The sequence below is a fragment of the Pan troglodytes genome, chromosome 13 (assembly GCF_028858775.2).
Source record: "Pan troglodytes isolate AG18354 chromosome 13, NHGRI_mPanTro3-v2.0_pri, whole genome shotgun sequence".
Lineage (NCBI taxonomy): Eukaryota > Metazoa > Chordata > Mammalia > Primates > Hominidae > Pan > Pan troglodytes.
This window is the reverse complement of record NC_072411.2, coordinates 43,032,823-43,052,413: the sequence shown is the minus strand read 5'-3', so window position 1 is coordinate 43,052,413 and position 19,591 is coordinate 43,032,823. Positions and strand designations below refer to the sequence as shown.

General features: G+C 34.0%; 1 protein-coding gene across 1 annotated transcript in view; it reads left to right on the top strand.

Moving 5' to 3' along the window:
- The window catches only part of LRP1B (LDL receptor related protein 1B), a 1,946,873-nt gene that overhangs the window by 1,179,295 nt on the left and 747,987 nt on the right, over nt 1–19,591 (top strand). The window contains exons 19-21 of the mRNA XM_063790432.1: nt 7,371–7,511; nt 11,847–11,972; nt 19,218–19,334. Of these exons, the coding sequence (XP_063646502.1) occupies nt 7,371–7,511; nt 11,847–11,972; nt 19,218–19,334 (384 nt within the window). The remainder of the gene's footprint in view (nt 1–7,370; nt 7,512–11,846; nt 11,973–19,217; nt 19,335–19,591) is intronic.

Sequence of the window (19,591 nt, the reverse complement as noted above, 5' to 3'; positions counted from 1 at the left end):
GAACATCACACACTGGCGCCTGTTGTGAGGTGGGGGAGGGAGGAGGGATAGCATTAGGAGATATACCTAATGTAAATAACAAGTTAACGGGTGCAGCACAACAACATGGCACATGTATACATATGTAACAAACCTGCACGTTGTGCACATGTACCCTAGAACTTAAAGTATAAAAACAAAAAAAAAAGATGGACAGCTTACAGGCTTATTCAATTTCCAGTGGCATAACTTAGAAGGACTCATGAATGAATTTTTAAATCTAGTTTTATTGGCCTTGCAAAAAGTGAAAATTCCCTTATGATAATGTCAACACAATGATCAAGAGGCCAAACTCTCAGAGATCTGATAAGTTTTTATGTTTGTTCTTTATCATTGTAGGAAGTTACAGGGGGAGGGGACTTGCATTCATCATGTACTAATATTTGAATAGTATTTTGAGGTTAAAATTTTCTACTTAGTTTTTTAATTTCGGTTATGTGGATCATAATTAGTGGATCATTGGCCTTCAAATTATATTTCCTATTTCTTTCATTCTTATGCTCCATTAAAAATGTATGGGTTGCTTTTAGGTGAACATATCTATATTGATATAGATATAGGAAAGATATTGACAGATTGATAAATAAATGAAAAAATCAACATTGTAGACTACAGGAAAAAGATGAGAGGAAAAACACTATCAATATGAAAGTGAGCTGGGATAAGCAGAAGTAAAAACAAAAAGAATTATCACTAAAAAAACTTAGGAAGTAAAATCCTACAAAGCCTTTATCATGACTTAAATGAATTGTTATATATATCAATTTCCTATTTCCATGTACATTCTGTGGCTCAAAAGAAAATGAAAGATGAGTTACGAATCAGTCCTCTGCAAGTTTAAAGCTTGCTCCTTTCGCCCACAGTGCAAGTGGAATGTAGGAAGAAAGGCTCACTGGGGTATACACTGACCCTTAACCTAGTCTGTAGTCCCTGAGGAGAGAAGTCTGTGGCATCTCCACCTGTACTTGTAATAGACACATCTAAAGCCCTCCTATACCATATTCTGGGTATCATCAAGTCAATGGCAGATGCTTCTCCTCACATCCACTTAAGACCCTGAGACTGAAAAATTGTCTTAACTGCTCACTTTTATACTTTACTGACTATTACACCTCATAGTTACATCGTATCTTTTGATCAAGCTTGTCCTTTATGTTTATTTTAACAAAGCTCACCTGTGTTTAAATATCATGGTGGGAGAGGACACACAGAGATATTTGCTTGGGTACTGTACTCTATTAGAAATGCCCCTGTCTGGCCAAGTATGGTGGCTCACAGCTGTAATCCCAACACTTTGAGAGCCTGAAGTGGGAAGATTGCTTGAATCCAGGCGTTCAAGACCAGCTTGGGGAACATAGTGAGATCTTGTCTCTTGAAAAAAGAAAAAAAAAAATGAGCCAGGCATGGTGGTGCACGCTTGTAGACCCAAGTACTCAGGAGGATGAGGCAGGGGCTCTCTTGAGCCTAGGAAGTTGAGGCTGCAGTGAAATGTGATTGTATGTGCCACTGCTCTCCAGCCTAGGTGACAGAGCAAGACCCCATCTCAAAAATAAATACATACATAAGTAAATAGTCCTGTCACCTTCTCCAGATGCACGAATGGGTTTTCAGTATTGTTTTTCCGCAGCAGTGACTACCAGTCCCTCCTTTTTTGTATCTCCAACCTTTCATCCTTACTCTGCCTTATGTAGTTTCTTCTTTGCCCTAATTGCCAAATCAAAAACAACAAAACATGTTCAGTAGTTTCTTGGAAGCCACAGATACAAATATCTTAATAGGAACTCTAGCTAAGCACACGCTTCAGTAGCACTTGAAATGATTCAGATTGATGCTTAACTATGGAAAAAAACAACAGAAAGAGAAGAGTATTTATTTCTAAATAACCCAGGCTATCACTGCATATCTCTGTGTAAATAAAATTTAAATGACTTTGGCTTGTAAGGAAATACTATATACAATGTTGTTTACCAAGCTGATGTTAGAAAATCTGTTATCACGGTGGTACACATGTAATTTTACACCTGGTGAAAGTTAGGGAAATTTTTTTCTGAGACTGTTGGTCTCTTTCTAATATCTATAATTCATACATGAGGTAACCCCAATGCAATAAAAGGGAAAAGAAAGAGGATTTTGTCTATACTCATTGCACTAGACAATGTTAAATCAACACAAATAAGTGCTTATTTGAGAATTTGTAGTTGCATTTGGCTGTTAAAAATTCTGCTATATCTTCTAATATAGCCTGCAACTTGCCTAGGTTCCTTTCAAATATATTAGGAAATATTAAGGGGAATAATATAGTAACTCATTTCATGCAAAGAAAGAACACAAAGTATGTTTATAGAAATTATTTCAGTTCCTTTTTATTTAATTGTAAAGGTTTTTCAAAGATATGTTAGCCTTAGTTTGCAGATGAAAAAATTAAACTGCAGACAACTACAAATGGAATTCATGGTTGCTGAGTAGAGTAGTGCATAGGAAATATCAGTAAGCCACTAACCTCTCATTACTGTTGATTCTTCTGGATGTCTGATTTAGTTCAGTCTAGATTATAGTCATGTGAACTGGAATTAGCTGGATTAACTGTGCAATCTGAGTCAAACAAGCAAAACAAAGTTGCAGCCATTGTGACATGATCTTCCTGGTTTCAGCCATCCTTGTTAAATTGACATAAAATGAACAAAAACCCACTGGCAAATGTTCAAGCTGGACTAAACACCAATGACTATTTCTCAATGAACTTGCAACATAAGGCTATGCCAGCAAAGGCATGTACCCAGCAGAAAAATATTGACATGCTACATGATTGATTAAGGATGAATTCTAATGCCATGCTTGGAAGGAATCAAGAATGAGAGTAGGCTGGACACTTTGTCTTTTTGAATCTTGTCCGTCATGGTCAAATCCTCTCACAACTAGAAATGATGTCAGTTGTAGCATAGTAACTTGGAACTTACTACCCCTGAGAAGCATGTGTAAAGCTAGGCGATCAATTACCAAGCAAATTTTATATTTCTCTCAACATATTTGTGGGAAAAAAACACAATATAGAATATTAATAAATGAAGACATGAACAATCCCAAAAAGTAAGTTAGATTCCAAAGACAGTGAGTCACTATTAACAACAACTTCAAAAAACTCCAGCAAGATTATTTTGTCTAAAGAAACAGTAATTCTTTTAATTCTTCTTTAGTGGCCTAAAAATAAGACAGAATTTTTCAATGTGCCTTACTCCCAGGAGAGCAACTTGAACATCGCAAAAACATTGGTTATCCAAGGGACAGCATTGCACAATTATGTGTCAATGGTACTCTGTGACCTTTATCACCTTCTGGAACTCCAGATATATTCCTCTGTCAAGAAACAGGACTTCACTATGGTGAACCATTTATCTGCTTGGCTGTGACAAGCCTTATGTTCTAGGATATATGCAATCTAATGTGTAGTAAAAAGTTTAAGGCAGTAAAAAGTTTAGAAGCCCATCCAGATGAATATTTATGGCCCTCTGTGCATAGGAACTCACAGAAGATTATGTACCACTTAGGTTGGCTGCTCAGAAGACCACTCTATGTAATGAAAGGTCATCCTGCTATGATCTAAAGGAGAAAAATCAAAACCTATCGCAGCATTTTTCACACAGTCTTCCAGTATAGGCGAGCTTATATAAAGAGATCCAGCAAACCACAACTTCATGTTTTCTTTTTGGTTCTTTTCTCTCTCCCTGCTCAAATAAAGAGGCAATAAGAGAATCTGGATGCCCAAAATGAAGAAATAAACAAATAAATATTTCTCAATATTAGATAAGCAGAAATAATAGACATTTTATTTTATTTTTTTTGTCCCAGGACAAATGCTATTATGACTAAGTTATAATTCTGATTCAGTTGACAGCAAAGCATCAATTGAGGGAAAAATTAATTTAGAATAGATCACCACACTGGGTTTGAAAAGAGAAAAAGCAAAGTCAGAAACATCAGAACTTCTTCATGCACACCACAGGTTATTAAACTGAGGTCAGGAATATGTCTTGAGTCCAGAAGCTGAGCTGAGTTCCCAATCTGAGATAATTCAAACTAAAATAAATTTTTAAAAAAAGTTTATTAGCAGCATTTCCTACTTCCCAACATTATGACCTGGACATTAACTCCAGCCAGTTTTTGCCAAAGAAAAATAATTCTGGAATGCATATTTTCTTTTGTAGTGCCTTGGAGATTCATGCATAGGCCTTCTGATTTCATTGTTCTCACAGCAGGTACCACAGTATGTGTAAAAATTAATAGTTCCATGACAAGTATACCATGATTCATGTTATTTTACTTTTGATCCTGGTTAAATTATAGGATTATTTATTACTTTGTCAATTTTTTATTGGTGAGATCATACTGTAGAATTTTTGCTAGAAATGGTTCTGGCAGTAGAATTACAGGTTTTGTATCAGTTTTCAAATACAGAGTTCAAAGCACAACTCTGAAGTAAAGTGTCCAATTCCATCACTTGTTAATATACTAAAAGCAATTTTTGGCTGTGCTCAAACACCCAAGTGCTATGTAGATTCAGTCACATTATGCATTGGAACAAAATAATATATATAGGCCTTTATATATTCACTCTTTTGAGTGTAGGTGGAACTTTGACTCTCTTCTGTCTACATATCCCTTTGTCTTTATCTTTTATCTTTTTGTCTTTGTCTTTTATCTTTTTGTCTTTTGCAACTTTATCCATGTCTTTGGGTGATCAAAGAAGAGAATTAGCTGCTTAGCCAGTTGAAAGGATGTGGTTTTCCTGAAGGATTTATACAGCCCCCACAAATAGAATCTCTCACTGCAATAATGCCAATCTCTGCTAATTCCAGTAACCAGTCAACAAATAATTTTGAGCATAAACTCTACACCCTATTCTGTTCTAGGTATTGTTCCTTTCTGTATGTGAAATTATTCTTTCTACATTCAAGAAGCTCCTCAAGTGGAGACACCATAATTTGTAAAAATTAATTGTAAAACAAATGCTTTGTAGAGACCTTGTTTAATGCCGGGGAAAAGACCATGCATTTTGAACTTCTAAGCTGCTGTCTTATCTGGATTACGACTTGGCACATTAAATGTTTTCTTTATAATGGATATTGCTAGCTAGCCTATTATCATGAACCTAAACAAACCTGATAGTCTGCATTGATAATGTGGTTTCTTTGTGATATAACTACTGATTACATCTGGAAGGCTTGGGCAGGGCTAGAATTATTATAATTAATGATGCTTTATGCCTTGGGAGAATTTGGAAATCAGAGCTAAGAATAAAAAGAAAAATTCTTATGTCAAGAACAATGAAGAATCTAAGATTTTACCCTGATTGCAAGCTAGCATGTTAGCCTGAGATTCATGGATTCCGGTAGAAGACACACGATTCCTGGATTAGACACAAAGGATTTTATCCCTCATGCCACAGCAGGCCACATAACATTCATGTTTACATTGGTTCTCCTTGACACGCCCCCCTCTACCCTTTTACAGTCCATGAAACACAAATCCTTTACTTTAACCATTGATTGACACATATTCTCTTCTCTTTCTAAACTATTTAATTCACTAAGATACAGAAGAATAGTAAGACCCAATTTGTGAATAAATCCCACTTAACCAAATTCCTAACATTTGTTTAGAGAACCTGGAACATGCAGAGAAAAAACACTGCATAGAATCCCAAAACATAAAAAGATAGTTTTGATTAACATAATCCTTCTAGAACCCTTAAGTAGGCCTGAGTTTTTCTCCTATTTGCAGACCAGCAAAGTGATTATAGCCATCAAAGCTGTGTGCTATTGCATTGTCTTTTTATTTTAATTCTCAGTGTACTTATTTATAAGATGGAGGTAGTAAAATTCTTTGCCATATATACCTTATAGGTTATCATAATGATCAATTAAGACTATGAATAAAAGCTCTTTGAAAAGCAAAACTACACACCCAGCATAAATATAAAGTGGTATTGTGTTATTGTTGTTAATGTTGTTGTTACTTTGATCAGCGTTGTTTAAAATAAATCTTCAAAGTTCTTAGTTGTTAAAAGTCAAATCAAATACGTCTTGCAAAGATACATCTCCCTACTTAAAATGTTTTATTTGGGAAGTAATAATTGCAGTTTGGGGCATACCCACAGACTAGATGATCTTCTGTATGGCCGAAAAACAAAGAGAAGGTTGGAAGTTTTCTAAAAAGCAGAAATGTTGCATGTTGTTTTGCAAGAAAGCTTATTGGCATGCTTAAAGTTTTGGGGAGCTCACAAACTCTGATTGGTGAGTGACAGAGGTGAGTAAAACTAGTTTTAGAGCTGCAGCAGGTTGTTTCAGGAGCTATTCAATAAAACTGGTTTCAGGTTAAAACAGGCAGTTCCAGCATCCAGGCTTGCAGAGAATTAGATTCCTCCAGCATGATATGTGCCCTGAGTGCTTTTTCCCCTTCACTTCTCAGTAGTGTTTTAGTTGTATACAGCAAGAATAACCCAATTTACATGATCAACTTTCACACAGTAGAATACTTGTTGCCAGAAAAATTGAAAATTTTCTTTTTCTCAAAGATGGCTGTCACCACAATGTTTTATAGTTTCAATTAAGTTAAATGAGACAACATTTTGTTATTGTAGCAAAATTTATTTCTGTGTATGTTTGATTATAGTAAACTTTATGAGTATCACATATTTTTGAATTTAAAGTATGTAAAATTTTAGGACATTATTTTTATTGTATTTTAAGGTGTACAACATAATGTTTTAATATACATAGTGAAATGGTTACTATTGTCTAATTAATATGTCCATCATCTCTTATAGTCACTCTTTAGTGTGTGTATGTGGTAAGAACACCTACGATCTACTCTCAGCAAATTTCCAATGCATATTTTAACACAATATTGTAACTATAGTCTTTGTATTGTATGTTGGATTTGTAGACTTATTCATCCTACCTATCTGCCACTTTGCGCTCTTTGACCTACATCTCCTCTTTTCCTCTCCATTACCACTTTATTCTCTATGTATTCGACTTAGAAATTGTGATACACACACACACACACACACACACATCCTTACCTACCAACCTACCTATATAATGGAATATTACTCGGCCTTTAGAAAAAGGAAATTCCGTCAATTGCAACAACTTGGATGAACCTGGATGACATTGTGCTCAGTAAAATAAGCTAGACAGAGAAGGACAAATACCTCATCCCACTGATATGTGGAATCTAAAACAAACAAAAAAAACTCTACAAGATTTAAATTTTAATGGACTGACTGTAGCTAGCATTGTTCATATACCTTGGGTTTTTTTTAACTCTAGTTAATCCTGGAGAAGCACTACCTCACATATGTAAAGCTGGAGAGTTTCGCTGCAAAAACAGACACTGTATCCAAGCTCGGTGGAAATGTGATGGCGACGATGACTGCCTAGACGGAAGCGATGAGGATTCAGTAAACTGCTGTATGTTCTCTTTCAAGTCACCTAAAAATTGTATTTTCCTGAGTCTTTGAGTGTGTGAATTATCAAGGCAGTTTGTGACAATCTGAAAATATCTTTGATGCAAATTGAACCTAGTTTAATTTTTCAGTCATCCTTTTGCATAAAGAGTAGACCATAGATTGCCTCCTTTGCATAGTTTCAAAGCAGTTTTTCTCATCCTTTTCCATCCTTCATATTATCATTTTAGTTGCTCTAAGAATTTCTCCTTTTATATTCCATGATATCAGCGCCACCATGCCACTGGCAGAGGTTGCTGTAGGGAAATTCTTTGGATTTTTGAATTTAAAGATGTGGAAAATCAATTTAAATTCCCTCAAGACAAAATTATTGGTACAGAAGGTCACGATCCACTCCACTGCTCTTTGGCAACAGAGCCTTGAAGAAGATCCAAGGAAACAGACATGGGTTTGGAACATGTTACTATATAGCTTCACTGTCTCAGGACATGGTAGAAAACACATATGGGCACTCAGAAATCAATGTTTGACTTTCCCCTCTTTGGCTTCTATTTAATTATTTATCATCTGCTGGGATAGGAATAGTTTCATGTTGCTAGTAGGCAAAATAAAATTTCTCACATATGTGTTAGGAAAACATTTGGGGAAGTACATTAAATAATGTTTTGAGAATATATTTGATTAGAGTCACTGGCTAAGTGATTTTGAGAGATATAAAATATTTTATATGAAAAGAAGGCATGTGTTGAACAAATTTATCCTTGATCTTTTTATCTGACCTAAGAACATTGTTTTTAATTTTTTTTCTTTCTATAAATGTCCTTTTTTAGGTCTGAACTAATGAGAGTTAATTGACAGTCCTTCATTTCCCTTTTTTAAAAATTAATATACAAATGAAGTTTTAAAGATCTTTTTTAAGAATGGGCAAAGTTAGTCTGGGCATCCATTTTATTCAAACATCAATGCTTTAGGACAAATATCTCAAGAATATGAACTTTAAAAAATATTTTCAAATTGTATATTAATACATAACACATAAATTATAATAAATGCGTAAATATAGGACTGCATTTTCTCTTGATTTCCAGATTCAGGCCCTGACTTCAACATTATGTACTTCTTATTTTCAGACCCATTAATATCTGTCCTGCAAAGTTTGAACCCACAAAAAAAATTTAAATATTAAATTGCTATAATTAGTCAAGATTTTTGGAGAGGAACCTTTCGTCTGAGGGTAAAGGGTATTTTTGTCCTAATTTACATAAATGAGTATTATTTAGTGATTAATTGTCTCACTTCTTGACTCACGATCAGAACTGTTATTTATTTATTATTACTTTTAAGACTAATCAGTCAAGTGCAATAATTAAAAAGAAGGAAGGAGTAGAACAAGGAGTTTGATTTGTAACTAAGTGTGAAGAGTCAGTTGAGTTAACTCATTACCTTTGGGCCAGCCTATTTGTGGTTGTGATGAATGCTCCCTGTATATCAGCTTCCTCTGTAGTCAACTTTAAATGCCTGAGCAGAGTGCAAATACTGCATCACAATATTCATGTATTGGTTCCTTAGGTCCAAGTTTTCATCAGTGTGACTTGTATCTTCTAGCAAATTAACAAGAAAACTGACCTCCTCTATGGGTAGAAGAAGCATTGCATTTGTACTGCTAATTAGAATGTTAAAATTTCTAATCAGTCATTTTATCTTATCATCATCACTCTTCAATCCATCACCCAAGCCATGTTTTTTTTGTTTTTTTTTTCCCCCCTGGAGAACTCTTTTACTTATAGTCCACACTCAATTTTTTAAATAAATCCTATTTTTTCTACTTCCTAAATAATTAATTTTTTATGTTTACTTCCTGTCAATTTTCATTGGCTAAATTAGGCTTTCACCTTAGATTGACTCAGAAAATGGCTATTATGCCTGCCACTATTCCTCCCTTAACTTTAGCCCACTTTCCACACTATTTTCAGAGCGATATTTATAGAATAAAATCTATTCTTGTGATTTCAATAACTGCACAGCCAACAAAATAAATTCTAAAATCTGTTGACTCACATATACGATACTTCCTGCTCTGTCTTGTATTTACATTTTTAGTCTTTAGTCTATTATGCATCCATTTACCCTTTTTATTTTTATCAACTTGAACTATAAATCTCCAAAACATGTCCTGTTTTTCTCCTCTGCAATACTACACTGACTGTTTTCTGTCTAAGGAATTCAACATAGCTTACCATTACCTTCTTAGGAAAATCTTTTTTTGACTCTCAATACAGCCATTTGGAGTTAAACATTCATCTGCTGTACAATTCTTTATTACAGTAGTTGCCAAACCAAATTGAAATTATTTGCTTACTTATTTGGTACATCTAATAGATTAATATTTTCATGAGAAGACACCTTATGTTGTAGTGTTATGTAGTCTCCTGGGTCTAGCACAGTGCCTGGCACATGGATGAGTGGGTGATTAGATAAGTGAGGCAATAAGCAGTTACACACCTCTGACCACCTTCCAGCACTATGTCATCTTCCCTAAGCATTGCAGTGATTCTGAGCAACATTTTATTTCTGAGATCTCATGGTTAATATTCTAATACTACATAGGTAATTTCAGAGGATTATTTTAAATATTAAACACCCATAATCTGCAACCTTGAATTTTGTTATTCTACTTTCTATTCCTTCAGTGTTTTGGCTCCAAACCAAAAGGTGTTTGAATTCCTGTTTATTACTTTATTGTTGAAAATTGCAAAAGTCCTTGATTAAGCCTCACTGAAGTGCATATGTATAATCTTGGTACTTTAAATTGTTGGCTCTCTAATACATCAGATGACTTATATTTCTCTCGGCAGTTATTCTTGCTAAAGTCCCTGAAGTGAGTAGAAAATGTAAATCATGCTCAAATACCAGAGAATATAAAGCTTTTCTCCCTATTTTTTTGTTTTGTTTTGTTTTTTTACTATACATCAATAAAAACTTTCTAAAAAGTGATAAAACCACGTATCAACAAAGCTACTTTAAAGAAAAACTGTTTTATAGAAACTAACTGGAAATGCACGCATTTGCTACACAACAAGCATGATAAAACGACAATTTTTCAAATTCTCAGTAAAACAAATATAAACATTTGTTTTTATCATACGAAGTGTAGCTACTGGGCATAAAGAAATTACCCTTAAAAACAGCGTTGAAATTGTGAAACACATATTGAAGAGCATGCCAATTCAGTTAGGAATTTAGCCTCTGGAATGGAGGAAAAATAATCATAGAAGGTTAACCTTAAGATGGCCCTCCTGTTGTGCTTGGATATTGGAAGTTTAATCCTTAGCTGTGCACAGCTTCCCAGATGAGGATTGGTCACCTCCTAAGTATTTTCTGTGGTTGCATGTTTGTTTGTACTAGGGAAGAAAACTCATGATGATTTTTTTTTTTTTTAAGTAATACAGAATCTCATAGTTAACATCAACTCTAGGTCGCAAATGATGCATTTTTCTTCTATGTGTTTTCATTTTCTTTTCTGTGTTCTTCCTTCCATTCCCAAGAAACACTGGACAGAGAGTAATGAAAGTAGGCTTATTTAATATGTTAAGAAATATTTGAATGGTTATGTGGTTTAAAAAATATTTTTAATATATATGACTAAATTATTTTCAATACATACTTGTTATGTTTAACATTAAGATTTGAGGTTAATTTTAAATGTTCTTGGTAAAAAATTTTTAAGTGAAGTCTCCAGTTGGCATAAGGAATGAGAAAACAAACTTAGTGATACAGTTGGTTTTATTTTTATTTTTTTTGAGATGGAGTTTCGCTTTCGGTGTCCACAGCGATCAATCTCAGCTCACTGCAACCTCTGCCTCTTGGATTCAAGCGATTCTCCTGCCTCAGCCTCCCAAGTAGCTGGGATTACAGGCATGTGCCACCATGCCTGGCTAATTTTTTGTATTTTTAGTAGAGACAGGGTTTTACCATGTTGGCCAGACTGGTCTCAAACTCCTGACCCCAGGTGATCCACCCACCTCAGCCTCCCAAAATGCTGGGATTACAGGCGTGAGCCACCACGCCTGGCCATACAGTTGGTTTTAATGGAGACATAAAAAAAGAATACATTTCCTTTTATTTAAGATGTAATTACTTTATGTTTTTTATAAAAGCATTACATTTTAACAAAGTGAATATTAGTATTTGCTATTAAATATAAGGCAATGAATGACAGACTCTATGACATTTATTATACTATAATATTATTACTGTAACTTTTCTGTAGCTATCATTCCAAATATTCACAACTTTATCCAATTTTAAATAATTAAACTTGCTTCCCTCTCCCTCCCAGTCAATCATAGCTGTCCTGATGATCAGTTTAAATGCCAGAATAATCGCTGCATCCCCAAGAGATGGCTTTGTGATGGAGCTAATGACTGTGGGAGCAATGAAGATGAATCCAATCAAACTTGCACAGGTAAAGGTTTGCTTGGATATACACGTAAATCTCCTCCAAAGTTAGTCTTCATAAAAATGCAAGTCAATGCTTTGAACTAAGCTGAACTTTCCTAGTGCTGATGATCTGATTATTGCAGTAGTAAATGAATTCAGAGTTTGATGCCACAAAGGCTAGAATACAAATTATCTTTTACTTAATCTTTGGACACTACTCTGGTTTCCAGACTAATTTGGCACTTCATCTATCCATATGGGTTGACTGTCGACACACTACTTGTACAAGACTTGTCCCTACTAAATCCTGCTTGGCAGTGGAGGTTGATGTTTGCTAGCATGCTGTGATATAGGCCATCTCACAAGGAGGATTTTTTTTTTTTACCTTGAGAAAATAATTTATAAATTTTATTTAGTCTACTATAGAATACCTCTGTGAATAGTTTTCTATTCATGCACATTATTTAGGTGAAGTAGGTTTTTTTCCCCATGAAATCTCAAGACCACTAGCCTATTTATATTTCCATATAATCTACTCTATTGTAATAAATCTTTGAATCCCTAGCCAGATTCTCATTGAATGGAAATACACAGCTTGTGGTATAGTTTACAATGGAGTGCCAGAAAGGTCATTATTAATCAGATAAATGTTGAAAAATGATACTGACTAGCAGCAGCCTAGTGCTTCTTTTTAAATGATAAAGAAAAAAATAGTGTATTTGATGACTCATATTGATATGATTCATAAAATCTGATTTTTTAAACCATTATATAGAGCAACATCAAAACATATTAATCACCCCATCAACTCTTTCTGTCTTTGCCAAAATAAGCCTTACTCAATAACAAGTGTTATAAATTACCAGTGAAAAATACAGGGCAACCTCTAGAGAGAAGACCCAGGGATTGAGAAGACTGGTTTCCATTCTTGGTCACCACCAGTTTTTTTCTTGGAAAGACATACCTCTCTGTACTTTTGATTTCCTTGTGCTTTTTTTTCCAGCACGGTAAGAGTATTAACTATAAATTGTTTCCAGATTTTCCCTACGTACAAAACAACACTGGCAAGAGCAAACCAGTCACCATTCCATAGTCCTAGTCTATGTCTTCTATTCAGCTTTTTTCCGTAGTGACAAATTTGCTGAGGATCCATGGGCCAGTTATTCTCTTGTCCCCTGATTAAAAACCTGATCTGACATTTTAGAGTAAATGAATGTTTTGCAAGATCTTTTTGTCTCATAGCAAATCTTTTGTTTTACAAAAGACTTCCTAAGAGAAAAGGACCTCCAGAGACCATCCAGTCCTAAGTCCCTACCCTCCAGGCTATCCATCTTATAGATGGGCATGGCAGAGGGAACTTGCCTAAACTTAACATCATTGGTAAAAGATCAGGGGAAACTCGATCCAAGAGTTTTGTCTCCAGGGTCATTTCTCTTTATCCCAGATGATATTATCCTGCATATTAGCTAGAATTTTAGGTATGGTCAGTTTAACTTAGCTCAAGTTGCTCTTGCCGTATGATTATAATTCATAATGAGACATCTGTCTAAACAAGTGCAATTCTTCTTTTTTTAGACAGTCTTGCTCTGTCTCCCAAGTTAGAGTACAGTGGCATGATCTCAGCTCACTGCAACTTTCGCCTCCCAGGTGCAAGCAATTCTCATGCCTCAGCTACCAGAGTAGCTAGGACTACAGGCACACACCACCATGCCTGGCTTTTTCTTATTTTTAGAAGAGAACAGGGATTCACCATGTTGGCCAGGCTAGTCTCAAACTCCTGGCTACAAGTGATCTGCCCACTTAGGCCTCTCAAAGTGCTTGGATTGCAGGTGTGAGCCACCATGCCAAGCCCAATTATTATTCTTTTGAGGTTAAGATTCAATTCACAGATTATGCTTTATAACATCCTAAACAAACATCATCTGTTTTCACCTTAAAATAGAAGGCATTGCTGGCTCAATTTATAACACCATGTTTACTTCATTTCTATTAGATTTTTAAAATCTGCTGCTTTCTACATGGTTTTTAAAGAAGCATTTGTGATTGGCTAGCTATTTGTAGTAGTAAAAGTAAAAATGTTTATGTATAAGAGCAAATAAAACAGTTTTAATTGTTAGTTGGTGCAAAAATAATTGTTGCTTTTGCCATTATTTTCAATGGCCAAACCACAATTACTTTTGCACCAACCTAATAATAAGATATCTAAAATATTCAAGTCCTGTGGTCTACTAGGAAATAGAACATAACTTACTTAAATGCCACCTTAAGTGCTGCCAGATGAAGTCTGCCGCTTACTACTAGATCTTTTCGTCAGTATATTTATGACAGCTATTATAGTCACTGGATACCTTAAGAACTCGAATAAAAAGAACAAAGATAAAAATAAATATGCCTTTTGCTTTGTAAGCAATGAAGTACATAGTCAAGTTACAACGTACCTCCATTTCACTTCATCAAAATATATAAATAGGTCACATAGCTTACCATACTGGAAAAAAATGGCATATTTATATAGACCATATTTCTTTCTGGATTTCGATCCATTGCTAGATATAAGTGAATACATGGACATATATGCTAGATAAAAAGACTTTCCAATGGGGAGTTACTTTGTTATTGAATCCACCATCCTGTAGCTGTTTGCATTGTGATTATTTTATATCTAAAAGAAAATCCTTGTCCACAATAAGCCAATTTCCTATTTTTTCTAAAATTTCTACTTCGTGAATTTGTTTACTTCATTAAATATCTACCAAAGCACTGGTGATAGAATGAAAGAAAATACACAGTGCCTTTCCTCAAGAAGCTAAGAGTGAAGACTGGGAGAAAGAAGTATAAGCAGGCCATTCTAATGCAATATTCAAATTGCTAAGTTGATCCACATGGAAGCACATGGGAAGAGTAAGGAATTTAGTCTTTAGCTATCTGGGAGGACTTCTTAAAGGAAGCACTGTCTAAGCTAAGCCTTATAAAAAGCTTAAGAAAAATTCCTAAGTGACAGTTCCAACCATTCAATTAGAAAAAGTAAAATAATCTGGTAAAACTCAGCATTGGCAATACTGTGGGAAAAAGGAATTGTCATACACTCTTGCTGGGTATGTGAATTGATTTTCTATCTTGGAAGGTGATTTGGCCAAATTCAATAAATGTGAAGATGTGCATACCTTCAACTTTGTAATTCTATTTCTATGTTGATAATCTAATACCTGTGCACGAAGAGAGAGACGTGAATAAAAATTTTCATTGTCTTGTGCTATAATAGTGAAAAACTGAAACAATTGAAATGTCCATTAACAGAAGAATGGATAGATATATTGTGTTCTATTCATGAAATGCTATTCATAATTAAAATAACTGAACAAGAACTCAAATATCAACAAAAATGAATTTAAAAATAAAGTTAAATTACATGAGATACTCTCATCCAAGGAAAAAAAAACACTAAATTGAAGAAAATAAACAATACTATTTATATGAAGTATAAAATATAAAATAATTTTATATAGTGTTTATGAATTCATAAAGAGGAATAGTATTATAATATGTCCAGAAATTAAAAAAATAAAAACAAATTAAGAGTAGTTACCTCTGGAAAGAGAGGGAGGGAAATGTGATTGAGAAAGATTATGTAGGAAATTTCAAATGTAAGTACATACATTTTTTTCTTAGATAAAACAAAAATAAAAATCTGTAACAAATATAGAAAAAAATAAGATTTGATATAGCTATATAACAGTAAACTGATGTTAATGATATTATTTCCTATACCTTTCTAGACGGTAGAAATATTTCACTGGGAAAAAAAAAACAATTGACCAGAATAGATTGCCCAGGATGCGGTGAAGTGAATAATAAGAGAAAGGGTTGGAGAATTTGCCCAGAAGAGGAAACAGCACATACACAGGGGCCTGGAGCAAGTGGACACAGTCAGGGTGTTGGTAGCCGTTCTCCGTCAACATCCAGAATATTGTTGTCTACTTCTGAGGGAGACCCAGAGACTGAAGATGAAAAGTAGTTAGATTTGAAATTATGTTTCCTCGTAGTAACATGATCATTCCTTATATTCAAGCCTAGACAGTTTCATATCAACATTTCTCCCCACCATAGTGCTCTGGTTAGATTACATAATATTTGCTCTTCTCACATCTTTACCAATTATAACTAAATTCATACTAGATAAGTATAATTGATTTTAAAAAACCCTAATGTATTTAAAAATTAGACTTTTCTTTACAAAATAATAGTGCATTTTGATATGACATTAAATAAAACTAAGTAGAATGCTTTGATTAAAATACAGGAAAAGTGAAGTTTAGGAATAGTGCTATGCTCTAGTCTCCTCTTGGCTGTATGGTTTGTGTGCCTTGTGAGAATTCTCACTGTTACATGGCTATAGAAGAAACATGATTACAGCAAATCTCTGATTCAGCAGCTAGATAAACAATTCTCTTGAAGGAGGTGTAAATTTCTTTCTCCTTAGAGTAGCATTTGCCACAAAATTAGAGTCCTATGGGGCTGCTCTGCTAATCTTGCCTCCAAACTAACTTAGATCTGATGGTGACAAGAGATGAAAAAGTGAATGTTGTGAGTTTGTTTTCAGAAAAATTCATTGATTAGAAAGTGATAATTTAGTCAACTTGATTATATCATATAGATAAACAGTCCTTGGGGGTTTGTGGAATAAAGCATCTTTCTCATCTGAAATCAGTTAAAATTGCCTGGTAGACTAAGTGAATAATTTTCTCCATGATTAGAACAGACAATGAATTCATATATCTTCAGGGCATACTTTCCCCTCTATAATAATCCAGTGAATACTCTTTGGAATAATAGGTCATAACAGTTCCTCCAGCTTCAGAGTTAATGAGGTAACACAAATTCCCACACCATCACAATGTGAGATGGGTCATACACAATATGAGACAGGTTCATAGAAGTTCTTTCTCATTTTCCACTCTAATCACCATAGCTTTCCTAATGAAACAAAACAATCTGATAAAACTTTGCTAGAATTAAACCTGAATTATTAGGCAAGCATACAGTGACATAAGAATGTCAAATAAAAGAACATTGGTTTTGATAAATTTAATATATTCTTATTACAGGCCAATTAGAATTTAAGATAGAAATATGTGATAATGTCTATTTATATAAAGCAAGAATATAGAAAAGACTGAAGGAATGAAATAGTTAAAGAATGAAGGAGGAAGAAAGGTATGTAAAAGAAAAAGAAAAGAGAAAAAATAAGGGAAAACAAAGAGGCAAGTTAGGATGAAAGGAAGTAAACAAGAATTGAAAAAATTCTGTGATTAAATTTCTCTTAAAAGATAAAAAGGTATTTATTGTAACCAGTGAAACAGAGATATGTAAGGGAAAAATTATTAATCTCTCTCACACTTCTATTTTTACCCCTTCCTATCAAGTAAACTAATGACATTAGATTTTGTGTATATTTCTATATCCTTCTCTAGGTTAATACAAATACATGTACAGTTTTTTTCTCAGCAGAAATAATTTTATAACAATTATCTAAGAACTTTATTCATTTTTGTATAGATGACAGAATAATTTACCAGAAAATCTGTGGAATTAAATGAGACAATATAGAATTATTTAATTTTACTTGTAATGTTAACATTGAAAACTTCAGAAGCATACATGTTTGCTGGAATATTTAAAATCTGTTAATTTAAAATAAATGATGAATTTGTAAAATGGAAAAAATCAGATAGTGCATAAAATATTTTAGATGTAGGAACCTTATCACATAAGCAAAGCAAAATACATACTATAATAATTTTCCTGATATTTCTAATTTTAGACACTAAGACTAGGAACGATCTAATGTATCAAACCAAGCCAGTAAATTTTTCATTTGTTTTTCTTGGATAATCTTTAAAATATTCACAAATAATGAATATACATCTTAACACTGCAAGTGCACTTTTCTTAAAAGGATAGAAAAATGTATATATCTTTTAAGAAATTATTTTCAATGATTTCCGAAGCTCTAATTCATGGAACCCATTTTAGTGCATTTGATTGTGTTGGCTTTGCTCCACTCTTTCTTATATCAACCATTAGTACCCAAGTTCACAAAGTGTGTTGATGAGACAAACAATGGTTCTGAAACCTAGGAAAAAGGAAGTCTATAAACTCAGCAAGATTCCCTTATTGTAGCCACTGATACTTCGACCCCAATTATTCATTATCTGTTCAAGCCTCACCTATCCACAATTTTCACAGGACTGAATATCCCTTTCCCAATATATCTCATTTTTTTCTCAGTCCAATGAAAGGAAAGGGTAGATGGGATATCGAGACTCATAAAGACATATTCGTAGTTCAGAGGGACAGAAGAAAAAAAGAAATGAAAATCAGAGGATAAAAACAACTAAGCATGTCACTACCAAAGGCCTGGGGGAAGAGGCAGGGAAGCTATTTAAGCTTTCATGCTTTTTAAAAGTTGCCCTGATTATACTAGAAAAGGATTATCAAATTTCCTCTTGAACATAACCCCTTTTCTGAATAAACCACTGCCTCCGGCTAACACAGAAAGCAAGATTCCATGTTTGTGTTCATTGAAACCCTTAAGAGAGCCCAAAGCAAAGTTCATTAATATACCTTGATTAAAAAGTCATACTTTTTAAAATAATTGTGCTGAAAAGTGAGTTAAAAAAAAAAAAACACCTTAAGGCCAAATGTATGTTTTAGAAAATATTTTCTGCACTCTCACTGCATACAGCAGATCATTTAGAGATCAAGAAATAAATGCATTAAAAATGTTAGAGGAATAGGACAATTCGACCCCATGATTAGAAACTAGATATCCTGAGATCGTGTCCAAATAATGCCTTCTACAATACTATAAAAAAAGTTTTCTTGGTTTATTAGCAAATGCTATCCACAGTTCTTTTTTTGTTAATTAAGAGTTGGATGAAACTTAATTCAACCTTATATTCATAAGCATGTGCTGGGCAAAAGTTTAAAATAATGAATTCATAGCTTCATTTATGGAATTGTGTGAGGATTACTGACTATCTTGTCATTTAGCAGTCATTGATAATTGAAGGGCAAAGCATGTGAACTTTAGAGAAGACAAGCAAGCTGGTATTCAGAAGCCTTAAATAAAAGTGGACTTTTAAAATATTTTATTTTAACAGAGAAACATACTATCTTATGTATGAAAGGAATATTGCATGCTTAATTATATCCTTGATGTTCAAAATACCTCTAAATTGATTTTTTGTATATTAATTGATCATCATAGCCAGAACATGCCAGGTAGACCAGTTTTCTTGCGGAAATGGGCGTTGCATTCCCAGAGCATGGCTGTGTGACAGGGAAGACGACTGTGGTGACCAGACAGATGAAATGGCATCTTGTGGTAAGTTGTGAGTGAGACATGTTATTATTACAGACTGTGTCAGATAGGATACCCTCCCACTACACCCTCCCTAAAGGGCTATTTATTTCTTTATGAGTACAGGTAAAAGAGGCAGAAGATATGGCATTTTTGTTACAAACTTTTGGACCTCATTGTGCGCTTTAATGATAACTTCTGAATAATTCCTATTTGTGAGGCAGAAACAATATTCTCAGCTAAAATAAATGGATTTAAACATTGCGGATTTTATTAGGAAG